Consider the following 18008-nt stretch of genomic DNA (forward strand, 5'->3'; position numbering starts at 1 on the left):
ACACATAACCATCCTTGCCAGTACTAAATGAGGAGAGTTGCTGGGAATTGAGGGAATTCAAAATGCAACGACTTCACTTGCAGGTGCTATTCACATCTGAAAATGCTAAACCATTAAGGATGATTTTTATGAACTAATCCAGATTCTGAATTGAACCATTAGCAGACATCTTAGWCTGGACAGACACACAAAATACATGAATTTAGCTAGGCATCCTCATTCTAAGAGGAAATTTAAGAATTTGAGCGAAAAAGAACAGTTCCTAAGTTTGGTTAATACTTTTTACCCACAACCAGAAAACTTACAGCAAATTCCACACAAACTTGTATTTAACCTGCCTTTTAAAATACCTTCCATCTATCCACTAGTCCTTATGTCCAGCCATTGATTTCCATCTCTCCAGCAACAGAAAAGCTCTGTCACACAAGAGACTCGTRTCATGATGGATATTTGATTGCCACCCAGACTTTATCTATCTGAATTATCTTAGGCAGCCTAGTACCTGCCAGCTTTATTACCCTGTTCAATTGTTTTTTTTCCAACACTGTTATCAGATATTCCTCCTTCATCTTTCAGAGTTCAGTAGAGCTGKATTCAATAAAAAGAAAGAATCTTGCACACATATCATACCAACCACATTTTATTTGAAGGAGTATMATTTACAGCATTMGACYYTAATGTATTAAWCAYACAAATCAGGCATCATTTATTTCTYTACAGGGAGAGAGCAAGCACTTTTCTTTCACAAATACTTTCCCATATGTTTGATTAGGTTATTAGGAGAGTTCAGTATCAGGTAAATATACACCTCATACTAATTTCAACAGGAATCACAATGTGAACACCAAATCTAATACGAAAGCAGAGTATGAGACACTGAGAAGTATCTCAAATTCGATGTCCCTGTATACAAATATTTAATATTTTACCAGTGTATTTTCCTGTTTGATTGTCAGCAAMCAATGTGTCTTAGTGCAAGCAGTATATTCTTACGAAACTGTAAGAAGATTAAGCTCAGACASGATTTAAGTGTTATGTACACTCCTCAGCATCCTTTGGCAGCCAGCCACAGTAGTATTTTCCTGTTACCAAATCAAGGTCACAGAGGCATCCCTTATTGTACCACATTGTTTCAACAAATGCCACACCAACTTCCACATCCTAAAAAGGTATACAATAATAYGTTTTATAAAGGTATTATCCCTTARACTTATACACAAGAGCAGGWAAAAGTTCCTGTTATTTAACTCTAGATACTTAAGTGAAGTAGCTGTGGGAGCTAACTAATCTCCTGCAGGGTTGCTCTACARTCAGTGAAGAAAAAACAGCTCCTTTAGAGAGCAATTCAGGACTACAGCATCTTTCATAACTTAGCAGAGCTGATCCACTTGCAAAAACAAAACCAAACACCGACCATGAAGTGCGTCACTTGGCTTTTCCTCCCCTAGTATTTACTACTTTTATAATCTTCAAGCAAAAGCAGAGCTGTAATGGAGGAAGAATGCAAGACACATCCAAGCCCAGGTACAGCTGTAAAGGAGGTTCTCAAGGAAAAAAAAAATCTTTGAAAATGGATGAAAGAAAGGGCTTTGAACAATAATCAAGAGAAAACCATGTTTAAAATTTAAACTCTCCAAGCGGAGTCCTTTTGGGTGCATGTTCTTTGACACTTAGGAGTAAAGACAATTTCAGATATGGAGTGGGATTAGAATATCAGCTACAACAAGTAATACTACTCTTAGGAACAACAAACTCATTTYGATCAAACCTAACTCACACTGGGCACAAAGCTGGCATTTCCTCACATACCACCTCTCACCAATTTCTTAACAACTGAACTACCTTTTCAAGTTTTGCATTCCCCAAAGGAAGGAAACACACAATTTTTTTGTCCTGTTCAAAAGACATTCATAATCYCCCAAAGATGAAGGAAGCATTAAATAGGTAGGGATTACAACCCTGGATTTTTGGAAAGCTATCTTCAGCTGCTTCAAGGACCTGCCTGGAGGAATCCCATGGATTAAGACTCCAGAAAATAGAGGGGTCAAAAGGAGATAGTTAATATTCAGGTATCACTTCTCCCAAGCTAAGGACCAATGCATCCCTAGCAGAAAGGAATCAATTAAAAGGGTCAGAAGACCTATATGGATGAGAGGGAGCTTCTGGCAAAATTGAAACAAAAGAAAATGTACAGAATATGGAAATGGGAAAGGCCACTTGGGAGGGATAAAGACATGTTGTCAGAGCATGCAGAGATACAAGGAATGCTAARGTCCATTTGGAATTGAATCTAGCAAGGGATATCAAATATGATGAGAAGAGCTTCTTCTACACCTCCCTACCTTCTGCAAGTAGCAAAAGTAAGATTAGGGATACAGAGGCCCACTGCTGAGTGAAGTGGGTGCCCTGGTGACAAAAGGCACAGAGAAGGCAGAGATACTGAATGCTTTCTTTGCTCAGTCTTTTTTCCCAGGGCCAGAATCCCCCACCACTGTGGCATGAGGAAAAGTCTGGGAAAAKGAAGACTTTCCTTTGGTCAAGGAGGATCAGATTAGATACCCWTTAGCCAAGTTTGACATCCAGAAATCCATGGGCCCCACTGGGATGTATCCATGAATGTTGAGGGAGCTGGCAGATGTTATTGTTAAACCATTCTCCACAATCTTTAAAAGRTCCTGGAGAACAGGAGAGGTTCATCACAATACCAGTACAGGTTAGGTACTGGTATTCTGCTCGAAAGCAGCTCTGCAGAGAAGGACATGGAATTCCTGGTGGACAATGGTTAAATCTGGAGGCAGCAGAGTGCCTTTCTGGGATACATGAGGAAGAGCATTGCCAGCAGACCAAGGGAGATGATCTTCCCACTCTACTCTGCATTGGTGAGGCCACATCTGGAGTGACATGTCAGGGTGGTGGCTGGGTATGCTGAGCTGCCTGGTTCACCAAAGACAAGCAACTACGGGAGAAGGTCCAGAGGGGGCTGCAAAGATGGTGAGGGGACTGGAGCATCCACCTTAAGAGCAAGGGCTGAGAGTGTTAGGCCTGTGCAGTCTGCAGGAGAGATGACTGAGAGGGGACATTATCAATGCACACAAATATCTTAAGGGCAGTGACACGAGGACAGGGTCAGCAGTGCCCAGTGACAGCATAGGGGCGATGGGAACAAACTGAGACACACAAAGCTCCATTTGTGCATGAAGAGAAACTTCTTTACCGTGAGGGTGACAGATCACTGAACAGGCTGCCCAGRGAGGCYGAAGTCTCCTTGCCTGGAGTTWCTCMAAATTCACCTGGACACATCCTGTGCAGCCTCCTCTGGGTGCACCTGACATAGACTTCATGATCATAGACTTCATGATTTCCAAAGGTCCCCTCAAACTCCAACCTTTCTATAACTTCATGAAATAGCAATAGGTATCTAGTTCCTAATTTGTGGGCCATACATCACAGCAAATGGTGTATTTAGCTTCTATAAAGTCGGGATCTTAACTTCACATTCAAAGGGCACCCATAACTCAACTAAACTATTCCTACATAACCTGAAACTAACGTCTCAAATTACTTCATATTACAAAGGTCAKCCTGCTGGTGACAGGAGACTAAGAGGCTCACAGCTTCCTAAATCTCTCTCACCCAGTGTCTTTCATTCTTTAATGCACATATTCTGAGGGGTTTTTATTCTAATCCTCTAATTCCAATCTGATAAATCAAAGTCGTTATTACTTCACTTTRATTCTTTATGCCTTCTCTCTCCAGAGAGAAGCTGGTTGGATCCATAAAAGAAAACCCAAGAGCAAACAAATTGTGCTGGAGCTGGAGAAATACTACCTAGAAGGAAATTACAAAACTAAGTTACTTGAGAGTACAGACATGCTCATACATAAATAAATTTAAAMCACCTTATTCTCATGCATCCAAGTTCTTGTATTTAAATTAGCAGCTCTCAAGGCTTGATGTAATTAAAAGAAAGCTCACCTGCTTTACAAAATATTTCAGCAATCTAAACTGTCCATGAGAAAGTAACAGCTAAGGCTCATTTAAAAAGAGCAAGCATATGAGCACTCCAACAAGACAGTCTTGCAATCTGATTCTGAAGGACAGATTTTATTCTTCCCTTCATTTACTTTAATAAAGCCCTTTTCTTCTCCCTACATTAAAGTGACATTTTTAAGGTTGCAGTTAGTGCTAGTAAAATTTTGCAGTTTTATGTTTCCCAGAAATAAAACACTGGCTTAAATAAATGTATCTCTCAACTACACCAGATAAACTGCAAGTCCTTAAGGTACAATTCCATCATCTCTGGCCTCCCACATCTGAAAAATCTATTAAATAGAAGAGAATTAAAGATGGAGCTGAAATCCTTTACCAAGTACAGAAACTGCTAGAAAGCCTGCAAAACAGAAAAAATATCCTGAAGCTATYCTGAAATCTTAATTAAAATTGGCTGGTGCTCACCTTATGGTGGTAAGACACGCAGCATTGTCTTAACTTTCCATTGCTACTCTTATTAATCAAAATATCAAAATTTTCTGAACTCATCTTTCAAAGCTGAAATTAGTTATTTATAACTGAATAACAGGTAAACTTGATCAAGCTGTATTCAGGATTTTGAGTAATAATCATGTAGAAAAAAACCATTTAAACCTCTCCAAACAAATAACTGAAACACAGCTTTGTTTATCAAGCTGCATAAATCCCAAAAACCTCCACTTTGTCCTCAACTATCTCAGCACGTGGGCAGASTAATGAGGTAAGTGTTCACTTGATGCTACAGAAGCCTTCCAGAGCTGACGCAGGAGATGCACAGAGCTCACTAACACAATTCCTGGAAAACAGAACTGGGGCTCAAGACACAACAAATGAAAAAAATCCAAATAACCTAAATAGATAAATGTGCYATCTTCATCTGCCACAACTTCAGCAGCTCTCTGCAATACTGAAGGTCAGGACCGACAGAAAGAACTTCATTTGAAGTAACTAAATTAACCTTGAAAGGTTACATAGTACAGTTAAGTAGAAGATTCTGATAACTAAAGAGTGATACTCAGTCATCTCTGCAGAAGTCACAGTAGTTTAGATAAAGTATTATTTTATGAAGAATGAAACCTTTATTRTAACAACTTTACTTTTACATTTTCCCCATCTACCCACACCTTTTAGAGGGCAGGAGTGAACTTCCAAAATTAACTTCCTAAACATGAATAACAGCCTTTTTTTTATTACTTTGTTGAAAGACTAAAGGTAGACAACTGGAGAACACCCTTATATATGGAATCACTGCTCTTTTTTCCAGTTTGCTTGTGTGAAGTTAGAATTAATAGCAAAAGACCACTCAGACAAGAACACTGCAAATTAAAAAAAAAAGGAAAAAAAATGGGGTGGGCACCAAGGCCACCTGCCTGAATGTGGATAAACTTCACTGGAAACAAAGTGGTTAGAGTAAAAGCAGCTGAATATCAAGAGAAACTGTCAGCATTCCAGAAAAGTGATACTCATGGAATCGTAGAATATCCTGAGTTGGAAGGGATCCCAACTCATGACCCTGCACAGGACAATCCCAAAAGCCACACCATGTGCCTGAGAGCATTGTCCAAACACCTCCTGAACTCTGCCAGGCTGGGTGCTGTGACCACCTCTCTAAGGAGCCTGTTCCAGTGCTCAAGAAAGATTTCAACTTTTCCTAGAACGGAGCATTTTTTTTTTTTTTTTTTTTTTTTTTTTTAACTCTGAAGTTATTTCTACAGATAAAATTGATAGGGCAAGATTTGTAAGTTCTGAACTTTGGAAACATAATCACCAATCATAAACATTATTGTTATGCAGAACCTTCAAGAAAAAAAAAATATATTCACCACTAGAGGTCAAACTGAATAGAAATAAACCTTATTTGCTTTAATCCTCCTATATACAACATCAGGGGGRGAGACTAAAGGGGTGGGGGACAGAGGGGAAGGAGGAGGGCAGGAGGAATCCACAAAACCTGCAGCTTTCATTGTTACATATCACCTAACCTGATCATTTCCTTATAGCACTTTCAAGAAGAACATTTCAATATGAATCAACAAAAATAGTTTCGTAAAGTAGGTCGTTGCTGCAGCAACCGGGCGCCTGTTTGGACTACTCCCTGCCACAATGACCTACTTTTCCAGTTATATGTAACCGCTGTAGTAAGAGCAGAATATTCCTTCCCTATGGAGCCGCTCCGGGAGGATTCCTGTCCCACAGCTGAACTTTATTCCTAACGGGGCCAGGGAAAGGCTTCATTTGAGCAGGTACAAGCAGCGGCTCGGTTCTGCTCCTCTGTGTCATATTCACAAGTGGCTAAAAGGTTACGTGAAAGCCAATATGTGCTGGTTGGGAGCTGAGAAWGCCCCGCGGAGGAGATGGTGAAGAATGGAAGGGGAAGGTGTGAAAAGGAACAGCAACAGCGTGTGCCCTGCCAGCATCAACAGCTGGCACAAAACCTGGCACAAACAGGCTGTTCCAGCAGCCACCGGCTCGTGGATATCATCCTTTATTACAGGTCTAAGTAACACTAAATCTGCATCAGAGAAAAACCATGATGAATGGCAGGTAAAGCTCACATGTTTTTAAACCCTATTTAACCCTGCATGTGCTGGAGAGGGGAGATACAAAGGCACCACACAAATCCAGGAAGAAATGTTGCCAGTTACACTATTTCCTTGTTGTTAATAACAGCATTTTGCCTTGTGACAARGGAAAAAATATCACCAAGGCAGCTTTTCACCGACTTAATTATTTCCTTCATTCGTTTAAGMTGTATCTCTGTAGAAATAAGACTGCAATATTTCAAGCATCAATCACATGGACCTGTACTTAGGTATTTTTTTTTTTWWTTWWTWAAWYCCMARKTYMAAARSYTTYMWTYMARGKWAAAWTWAMSRGRMMARSMMMAAARRMMAAMMWTTCCMARRAAAAAAAMCTCATTCCAAGCTAGGCATTACCATATAAAATACTCTAATGGAAAATCCAGTCAACCGAAAACTTCTGACAGATACAGCTCATATGATGAAGGCAGAAAACCAAAGAATACCCTATAAAGCTTTCCAAAGCTAACTTTACCTTAAGTATTCTTAAAATTTCTAAGTTCAGTAGGAAAAATACTGCAACTGGTGATGACAATGTGGTACTGCAAGTGGAAAAGTTTTTGGAATTCCCCCCCCCACAGACACTTTTATTTGGGAACAAGCCACTTATGACACAACTGTTCCTGAAAATCTCATATCCCTCAAACAGAATAGCAAGAACAAAACACCCAAAAAGMCGAAAAATTATTTTTACTTTGCCACTGCACTTGACAAGCCATAGAGCAACAACTACAAAGGCAGGATCCTGGAATAAAGACAGATCAATAGAAAAAAGTGCAGAATTTTGAAAAAAATATGAAAAGGTGCTGCTGAAAGAATGACACACAATTACTAGTAACACTTTTTAGTTTGAAAGTGTGACCTCCAGTGCCAAAAATGCAAGCCCCATTGTGTTCTCTCATATGGAAGCAGTAAAGAATTGGAGTAAAACTTTCAGCAAATGCAGCATTGAAGAATTTGACAAACKAACACAATGTTTCAGTATTGGCACTGAAAAAAAAAAGGTTGATGGAATTATACTAAAAAATCTATATTCAAAACAGTGCAGAAAGATAAAATTCTAAAATGTAAAAATAGAAAGATCTACGTTATTCCCCACAAACTCATGATTTTCTTCATAGTTTTTGAAAACACACTACTTCTCAACAGTGAATTTATTGGCAACTAGCTCACAGAAAGGAAATGTCAATCAAGTAAAAAACCCTACCCACTGAAAAGTCCAATGACTACATGATGAAAATTACTTTTACACAGGTCTCCTCCACAGATTACGAAAGCCTTGAAGTAAAAGGGGAAAATACACAGCAATTAAAGCAGAACTGACAATATTACAGCAATTTACAACCTTTTCCTTTAATAAATTGAAGAAACTACACACTAGTAGATGTTTCCAGGTAATAGAYGGGAAAGAGTATGCTAGAGGAAAAAAAAAAATTAAAGTCTCTCACAGAGTCATTTAAGGAAACATTCAGAGGATTTGGGATATACTGTGCAAYAGCAGGAAATAGCTACACTGTCTAAAAAGAAACATGAATAAGGCACAGYAAACTAGACCTTACCAGGCCTGTCATCTACTGAAAAGTAACGATGGAAAGTCACAGGAATTATCCCTAGGCAACACAAATAAAACAAATAATTCAGATGCCATCCTTGGCTTGATCACCCTCATTAAGGCTTGGATGGTTTCGACTTTTTGAGATCACTAATAGCAAGACTTAYAAAGAACAAAACTGAAATGCAGCCTCCTCCCTAACGACCCTTCTGAAACCTGGATGGCAAAAATTACYGTGTAGAATATTTTCTTTCAAATGCATGTCTCAGTTTCACAGTTGTAGTCATGCTTCTCCCATGAGACAGGAAAAAGGGAAAAAATATTAGGTAATCTCTGCTAAAAGCCATAATGTTTTCTTCAACTTTAAGACTTCTTGAAAAAAAAGAACTTGTTTATTCTCTAGAATATAAAATATGAAGGAGAAAGAATGAAAAAAACAAAAAATCACTTGATGCCATAGGATTTACCGACAGAAAATTTCTCTATAGAGTTTCCTCTGAGTTGAATATAGGAAAGAAAACATTCAATCTATTCTTCAATTAATATTAACTAATATTAGAAAACAAACCACTGACTATTTTCAATGCCAGCTGCTCTGTAAAATGCAGAAGCACAATTCTCTGTACACTTCCCCAGTACTTCAGAACTGCACAGAAATTGAGATAAAGTTTGCCTTGGTGTTCTGTATCTTTAGTGCACAGAAAAATTACAACCATTCAAACAATGAGCAAGTTTTATGARCTATACAAGACATGAAGTAACAAGCAGCCTACATGAACAAGTTAGCTACTTATTTATTTCCCTGATTCAAATTGCCTTCCTATTTGTGTTTTTTTTCAATCCCTACTTTCTCTCTCTCTCCCTCTCTCAATTGCAGCACAGTTTACCCCTCACTGACAAGGTCAGTAGAACACTGGCATTGAGGAAAAAAAACAATCTGCAAACACTGAACTCCACAGGTTCCTTAGTATAAAAAACAAAGCATTTCCTAGGTCATGGATTTCATATTTTGGATAGATAACAAATAGAAATATCCACGTCTTCCTTAAAGGATTTGTTCCAGAGTAACCTATGCTGTAGACATTTCATCCTCATCACTGAAGAATTAATAACTATATTCATACTTCACAACTTCCCCATTTGAGCTCAMACAGAATTTTTTCAACATTTCTGGTTTTAATTTTGAGGGGATAAGGGTTTGTGTTCTGAAAGGGTACAAACCTTTAGTGCAAGAATTTTACAGCCTTTACTTTTCATATCTGTGAAAGAGCTACAAAGATACACACGTTAGAGAAGAAATGAGAGTGAACAGGAAGGGAAATGTTTTCCTACAAATTAAGAAACACTGAGATAGAGTAAATCTCTAAAGCAGGTCCAGAAAAGTTTAGGAGGAAGCAATGCATAACACAAAAGCTCAGGTGTCCATCACATGACTGTCAATACAGAAATTAGAAATGTAGGACACAGCTCAAACAATGTAGAACTGGAAGTAATCCCTTCCATCTCTGATAAACTGAACAGGTTTTGTCTCACTGCAAGAAAATTGTTGCATTAGCACTTTAATGAAAGAGATTATAAGCAACAGTTTGACACCTGAATTTRCTTCTGAAACCCTGAGTATCATGAAATTCTTATTTCCTACCCAGACTGACATTGAATTTTAGACCTTTCAAATACTAATATAATTTACAAATAAAAAAATTAAAAAAATCAAAGGACAGAATTTGCAAAAAAACCCAGCATATTTTACGAAGATCTGTTCACTGCAGCTCAGCTACCACCTAAACTCATRCTAACAAAGCTCATGAGCTGGTTTTTATTATCTCCACTAGTAACTGGTATGCACTSTGATCTGTAACTGTTCCAAAAGTACAGACACACATGGAGACTTTGCTGCAGCCATCTCCGTTTACACACTTGAAACAGAACACTGTAATATTGACCTGTCCTTCCCAGTCCATCCTTCCCCTCCTCTAAAGCTTTATTCCCTTCTAAAAAAACATTTGCACACCCAAAACTCTGAAGCAGTGAAAGCAAATGCTTTAGGTGACCTGAAAAACAAATGGAGGCTTCAGGGTTAGAAGAACACTGCAATTATAGTTCACCTCTTGACCTAGATTGCAAAGAACGTGAAAGCCAGAAGTACACAGAAGCACAMAAACTAACCTTGCTCCGTGTTAAATTGAGAGTTCTGAGAAATCCAAGTGAAATGTATTGCACCAAAATACTGTGAAGTTTTTATCCTGGTAATCAAATAGTCCTTTGCTAGGGGTAACCCAAGGTATGGCTATTAAACCTGCTAAAATGTGATTTGCAAATCATTAAGCCCATGGAACACAAAGCCACATATGCTCACACTACTTACACAACCGACTCATGCTCAAACAGACTTTTGCCTTTTTAGGTCTCAAGGGGAAGGTCACAAAATTCCCTAAAGCAAAGAGTTTCTTTTCAGTATGCAAATTAATAACATCACAGACTTTAGTGTGACTTATCCACTGAAAAAATGGCCGACTTTGCTGGCAGCTTGACCTTCCTCCTATCACAGGTTATATAACTAACCTGAAAACCTGCCAGGAACTGAGACAGAGTATGGAAAAGAACCACTTCTGAAAATAAAGGCTTCCATGCTGCAGATAAACTGTTAGAAACCAAAAAGTTCAGGTAGTGCATAATGATAAACAGGCTTTTCTGYAATCTTTGCATAATACATTTAAAGAGTAGCTTCCATTGGTTGGGATAAAAACATTATCCTAAACAGGAGAATATATCCTATTGTATTAAAATGGTCAAAAGAGTGTGATAATATATAAAATAACTTGCTTTGAAGAAGTGTTGCAGAATTCATTGACACTGCCACATACTGATCAGTTGAGAAAAAAAAATTCTGTATTCTTGATTGCCTAAAAAAAGCTGCTTTCACATTCATCACAGATGGTGTTTGTTGGGGGTTATCACCCTCCCCCTTTGTGACCGGAGCAGGAAACACTGTGAGGTGCAGACAGATTACCTTCCCCATCTCAAATAAAGAATGTGGTCTATTGATACTTACATAAAATAAAACAAAAATAGATTACTGGTCCCAGGAGAAGGAAGACTTAAAAAATCCTATGGAGTTGTTTCAAAACCACATTTCTCCCTTAATACTCAAAGTCCACCTACTACTCTTACACATCAAGAACATTCGACTCAGAATTTCTTGGATATCCTCAAACCTGAAGATTAGTGATGTAAAACCAAGTGTCTAAAACCTCAAAATTTCTTAATCTGAGGAATTAACATTCCGTCAAGATCAACCTTGGAGTCAAGATTGTAGAGGTGCTTACTGTAATTTTTCTGGCCTATAGCAACTGGTATTTGGAAAAAACTACTTACTGAGCACAATTCAATTCAATACCACTCRCTCCCTCCAGACCAACCAGTGCAGTCTTCTTGTACAATTGAATAATAGTTACATTACAGAATGTGGGATACAAGTTCATTCACCAAAATAAGGAGACAAGCACAGTGTAATTTCTCAGCTAGCAGGCTTATTTCTCACATTCTGACAGTCTGATAAAAAATAAACTGCATCTTTTCCCTGCACAGTAAAAAGGCCAATACTTATTTTCAGCAATATCATTCGAAAGGGTGTCAACAAACGGCAAGCCACAGAAGAAACAAATAATCCCTTTCCAAAAAATCACCTGGTGGTTACTGCAGACATGAGCAATGCAGGCCAGAGTTTTATAACCACTGCAATCTGACTCAAATCCATACTGCCACCGAAAGAAATGGTACCTGCCCTTCCCACCCTTTGCCTCTTCACTACTACTACAATGACCTTTTAGCTGGCACAATCTACGACAGAGCTAATCCCMCCAAAACTGGTAATTAATCTCTTTTGGACAGATTGATGAGCTAAACTGGCTCACCACAGGGCTGTGTGCTATCATAAAAGGGCGGAACCAACCCTTTCATCAACAGCCCAGGATTAAACCCATCAGGACATACGTCAGTGAGCTTCAGTGACGTACTTTGAAAATCATAGGGCTAGATCATATAGCACAAATTATAGAGGGAGCTGCTGAAATATGGGCACTTTTGGGGTAAAAAAAGGGTTTTTATGGAAGAGAACAGGTGAGCAGCCTGGGGTTGTGGCGCTGGAGGGTTTCTCCAATCTAACTGCCAGTAGCACAGAACTCAAACTTGAACATGCAACTCCTGGAAACAAGCTAGAGCCTTTTTACAGATTAATCACCCTCAATTTAATGTGTTGATGAMCAAAAACGCTCCAAGCAGCACATGCTGCTCTAGAGCTGAAGTYACTCATTAGAGGCTATGATGAGTTGCACTGGGTTTCAACAGCCAGGTTTTGGAATCGAGGGGATACAAGGGTGACTTCTGTGAGAGGCTGYTGGAAGCTTCCCCTATGTCTTTTGGGGTTCCAACACAGACCTGCTGCAAGGCAGCACCTCTGGGATAATGTATTTGACAGGAGGAAAACATTATTGCTCAGGAGCAAYGGAAGCCAGAAAGGACTGAGAACATGTGAGAAAACAACTCTGCAGATTCTCAAGAAAGGGAAAAGGAGGGGGAGGATGCACCCCAGGCCCCAGAGCAGAGATTCCYCTGCAGCCCATGGYGAAGAGCATTGAGAGAAAGGCTGTCTACCTAAATCCCATGAAGGAACATGGCACGGAAAATATCCACTTGCAGTCCCCATGGAGAACCCYGTGCCAGAAAGGACCCACATCAGAGAATTTTGTGAAGGACTTTCTCCCATGGGTGGGACCCCACGCTGGAGCACAGGAAGAATGTGAGGAGTCCTTTCCCAGATGAAAAAAATGGGCAGAGACAATACTTGATGAACTGACCAAAACCTCCATCCCTCTGTACTCCTGGGAGAYAGGAGAGTAGAGAAAACAGGAGTGAAACTGAGCTCAGAAAGATGGGAGGGGCAGGAGAAAGGTGCTTTAAGAATTTGGGTTTTGTTACCCTGCTCTGATTTGATTGGCAATAAATTAGATTAATTTCCCCCAAGATGATAACTGCTGAGTGACCTCTCCGTGTCCTTATCTTGACCCACAAGCTTTTTGTTGTATTTTCTATTCCCTGTCTGAGGGGAGTGAYAGAGTGCCTTTGGTGGGCTTCTTGTTAAATATTTCATAAATTAAATAGATTTTCATCCTAAGTGCTACACAATAAAAACAAACTTAAAGGGATGACTTGTCAGSGAAGTCATAAATATTATTAACAAACTATAATACACAAATTTTGCCATCTGAATTACATACATGAAATTCAGATCATGCATAGATTAATACTGACCAACTTTTTCCACCAATCCCACATCCAACAAACACATCTCTATTGGACATATCATACCTAGATAAGCTGGAACTATGAGTGTATTTTCACTRACAGATGAACAGAATTGCAAAATTTAATAGATGCTACAAAAAGATGTCTAAGTATTAATTTTTTTAAACAAATTCCCATTTCCATGAATTGCAGTGATTGTCCTGGAAATCAAACTTCTTTTTTCCTCAGGTTTTAATTTTTTGTTTGGAATATGACTGTGGAAAAAAARTCACCTTTTCTTTGTCCTAAATCAATAGCACTATGGGTCCTAACAGCAGCAGCTAACTTTGAAGGATGCTGAACACATCAATAGTCTCACAAAATCTAAGAGATATAGAAAACAAATTCTTGCTCTTATTTTAAAAGTGAAATCTGTTCTCTTCAGGAATGGTTAAAAAAAAAGAAATACAAGGATTGGCAAGATTAGACTATCCATCTTTATAAAATCAAATGGTTCACACCAGTGTTTTAACTAGCATACCAAAGGCAGACATATACACTCAAAAAGACAAACTAAAAGAAGTAAATTATTACCCAAAGTAAGTCCTTATGCAGCAACTAACAATGTTTGCATTTCTTTTCAGATATTGTGATCAATTGCCACTGTACTAAATCCCGGGCTAATGAARCTCTCCCCAAGGTGATGTTGTTGAACATGAGATCCCATTCTCCTTAATATGGAAAGGTCTGCGAGCACAGAGGAACACATTTTTTCAGAAGTAGGTAATGGTTACTTTTTTCAGTATGCAAGTTACATTCTTTGTCTGCTTTGTTGACACAATTAGATACAACCTAATTCTKTTGCCAAATGCTTAAGAGCAACTGAAAAAACTTTAAGAGCCCCTTCGTGTGATTTCCCATTTAGCATCTCCCCCCATCATTTCTCCATCACTTTTACCACACCAAGTAACTTCTCTCTCTCTAGTGTTRATCTGTGAACAACTCCGTGAACTCATCCCACAGAAAAAGCATGTCTCAATGAAAGCACATCTTGATTTATTTGACAGCTTAGAAAAAGGAACAATAAGAATAAACAGAATAGAACCAGGAAAAAAAAAATGAAGTGAGCTGAAGGAGGTCCTGGCATTTGTTACGTAGCGTTCACGAATTTAGAACAGGTAGGCTGRATGCCAGCAGAAAGGAGGTCAGTAAGACCATGTGACTGCTTAGTAATTMGACTTGCTCAATAGTGCAATTACACAAAAATATTAGTTCATGATTGTTACATGAAAAAATGAGAAAAGTTAATTAGAAAGCACCTATGTACGTGCCAGATTTAACACGTTTGTTAAAATGAACCACAACTGGTGACTGCAGAGTGACAATATTCTAACAAGAAACTAAACCTCCAGGTTTCCTGTATTCTTTCACCTTTTTTCCTCATATAGATTGTGTTAGTCATAGTTTGACAAAGAAGAGTTTTGCCCAGAGCATAAGGACCATAAACTCACCAGAACACAAACACTCGGTGTCAAGCAACACAAATTAAGAAAGGACCACCGTAAATTTACATAAGGAGGTTAAATTTGACTTGTGCTCCTAATGCTGAAGGGCTTCTGCTCCCCTCTCAAAATAAAAAAAAAAATTACTAATTCAACATCCTACTCAACAGGCTTGTAAGCAATGATTTTGCTCACTTTCATGAGCAAGAACATAAAATATTTGATCATTAATTACAAGTACCAAATGAGACTGGCAAACTGAAAACCTGCATCATAGAGCTTGTGTATACTTATTATGAATGTATGTGTTTGCACTTGTTAAAAACGTCTCATTAAAACCACTGGAACCTAAAAGGATCATTACCAAACTAGCAATTGTCCATTTAAATAAAGATTAATTGAGAAGAACTGTAATAAACATACAGCTTTAGCAGCCAGTTATTCTATAAAATTATTGTACTTTTAAACTTGAAAAAAACCTGATAATCTCACAAAACCAGGCTATGAAGGCAGAAAGATTTCCCACTCAAATCCATGTGCAGCATGTGCCTTGAGGATATTTGAGTACCAGGAGATTGCTTGAAGTGTTTTGGATAGGGGAGCTGTAATTTACCCCAAACTCAGTCCCTCTAACCAGCAACTAAAACCAGGCAGTTTTCTTCAAATGCAAAATGCAGTGGAGGGACTAGTTGCCTTCTAAAACACTAAAAACACTGTTAAAGTAAATCAACCAGCAAATTTATCACACACAGATGTATTMAAGGACTGTATTAGCTAATGATCATATTACACAGCCATTCAAGAACCAGGGCAATAGCTCTGAAGACATGAACTTCCTTCTCCGAGAATCAAAGTTCACATTTGTCTATCATTCACTAGCTCACAGAATAAAMCCAAAAACTGTTTAGCATTTCAAATGAAGGGCACATTAGAAACCTATGAAGTATTCTTAAGACATGTGATTTCCTTAACACTTAAGACTTGTGCCAATTGCCCACATTCTTTTAAAATTTAAGTAGCTGTTTGTGCTTCATCCACAAAATTAAGCCCTCTGAGCTTCTTTATGAAGTCAAAATGTTATTAAAAAAACCTTATCCCATTCAAAACAAATATAAAAGTCTCTAAAATAAATGCACATCATGAATCCTAGATAAGGCAAATATCTAACAATTATTCTAAAGTTTTTTTCGCCAATGAAAATGAAATAACCATCAAGTTTAAGTTCACACACAGCATCTTCACTATTTCAATTTCTTGAAAACAAGAGGATTATAAGGAAAACCTCTCAAAATCTAGGAATAAAAAGAAATACAAAACTGCCTAAAGTAAGTTACCTGGTTGAAAAAGGATTTAATGAGCTGGGATACAAATTATTAAATCAGAAAGGAAAAATCCTTGAAGTGAACTCAACTGAAACCTTAAGTATCTAAACTTTKTCACTTTTCTATGACGTAGTGTTAAGCCAAGTTTCCATTGTTCCGCAATTAGGCAACTTCTCAGCACCCTGGTCTGGGCAGGCTAAGTTCACGAGCATTTCAAGTTCCTGACACTGGATGGACAAACGAYACACAAACTCTACTGCATTATCAACCCTTTTAAAAGGGTAACAATTTTCAGGTTTCTAGTGATGTTTTAACTAATCTCACATGACAAGCATGCACAGAAGTCCTATTAACCTCTGCCTTATTATGGAACACATTTAGCATGCAAGCATCAGCCACAGCTCCACAGTAAAGTTCATTTTTATACTGGGTAGGAGAATTATAACGGGCTTGAAGCTGTAGGAACCAATTTGAACGCTCCGGGAACGGACACTGATCACCAAACCAGCCARAGATCAAGAAGCACTCAGACAACACTCTCAGGCACAGAGTGGGTTTCTTGGGGCTGTTCTGTGCATGTCAGGAGCTGGACTCCCTGCCCTGTGGGYCACTTCCCATTCAGGATATTTTGTGAAAACACTCCCTGCACGAACGCCACTCTGAGAAAGTACTTTTGAACTAAGCGAGCAGCTTCCCAGTTTTTCCAGGACGGAGTCGCCCTGCGGTTCCCGGCTGCCCAAAGTTCCCGAGATGGTGCAAGCCCTCCGGGCTGCTCCCCACGGGACTTTCCCTGCTCCGAGCTCCGGCCATCGGGCACTGATCCGCGGCTCTCGGGAGCGAAAACACGGAGCCCCCTCCCCGCACTCCACCAGGGGCTTCGCGGCTCCTTTTTCCCCTTCCCTCCCACGTGCGCCGCGGGAGCCGGGGCCGGSGCTGGCTGCATATGTAACACGGCCGGGCCCGCGGGGAGGGAGGGAGGGCGGGCGGCCGAGGGAAGCCGGMGCTGGCGGCGGCCCAATCGGGCGCGGAGGGGAGGGGATGGCGGGCAGGCGGCGTGACCGAATACATAACGCGGGGATTAGGGCCCCCGCAGCGCCCCGCACTCACCGCCACCTGTTGATGCCCACGTTGGAGGAGCCGGCGAACCAGGGGTCCAGGATGTAGACGCAGCGCACCGTGTCGGCGCCCTGGATGCATTCCCGCAGCGCCGGGTTGTCGTGGAGCCGCAGCCCCTTGCGGAACCAGTGTATRGCGTTCACCCCCATGCCGGGCGCGGGCGCTCAGCGGGAACCGCCGCCGCCCGCGGGGCCGTTCATGGCCCGGCGCCGCCGGGAGAGCACGGACGGGCGGCGGGGCGGCCCGCGGGGCCTCGCTGCGGACGGCTCTAGGACCCGGCAGATACGGCGGGAGCGGCCGCCCGGCGGGGACGCATCACCCCGCGGAGCCCCCGCGCCGGGGAGAATAGGGACGAAAAGAAGGAGCGCTGGGTCCGGCGGTGTCCGCGGAGCGGTGAGGGCGCCCTGCCCACGGGAAGCGCCGTCCGTGGCCGCTGCCGCCTCCTCGCCGCTCGCCCTGTGACTGCGCCGGGCGCGGGGCTGCGCCAGCCGCTCGCCCCGCCCCCSGCCGCCCATTGGCCGGCGCCTCGCCCACGTGACCGCGGGCCCTCACGTTTCTGAGGTGTGTTCGGTGGCGGCGGCGCTCGGGGGAAGCGCGGCCCGGCCGGGCGGTCTCTGCTCCGCGG

The 18008-nt window shown here is 40.6% G+C and overlaps 1 protein-coding gene across 1 annotated transcript in view; it reads right to left on the reverse strand.

Annotated features, from left to right (window-relative positions):
• The window catches only part of CRY1 (cryptochrome circadian regulator 1), a 40327-nt gene extending 22792 nt beyond the window's left edge, over positions 1-17535 (reverse strand). The window contains exon 1 of the mRNA XM_057381074.1: positions 17375-17535. Within this exon, the coding sequence (XP_057237057.1) occupies positions 17375-17532 (158 nt within the window). The 5' untranslated portion in view covers positions 17533-17535. The remainder of the gene's footprint in view (positions 1-17374) is intronic.
• Positions 17536-18008: the final 473 nt, after the last annotated feature.

Source organism: Malurus melanocephalus, unplaced genomic scaffold (assembly GCF_030028575.1).
Source record: "Malurus melanocephalus ecotype Western Australia unplaced genomic scaffold, MMel_1.1 scaffold_490, whole genome shotgun sequence".
In the NCBI taxonomy this organism is placed as follows: Eukaryota; Metazoa; Chordata; class Aves; order Passeriformes; family Maluridae; genus Malurus; species Malurus melanocephalus.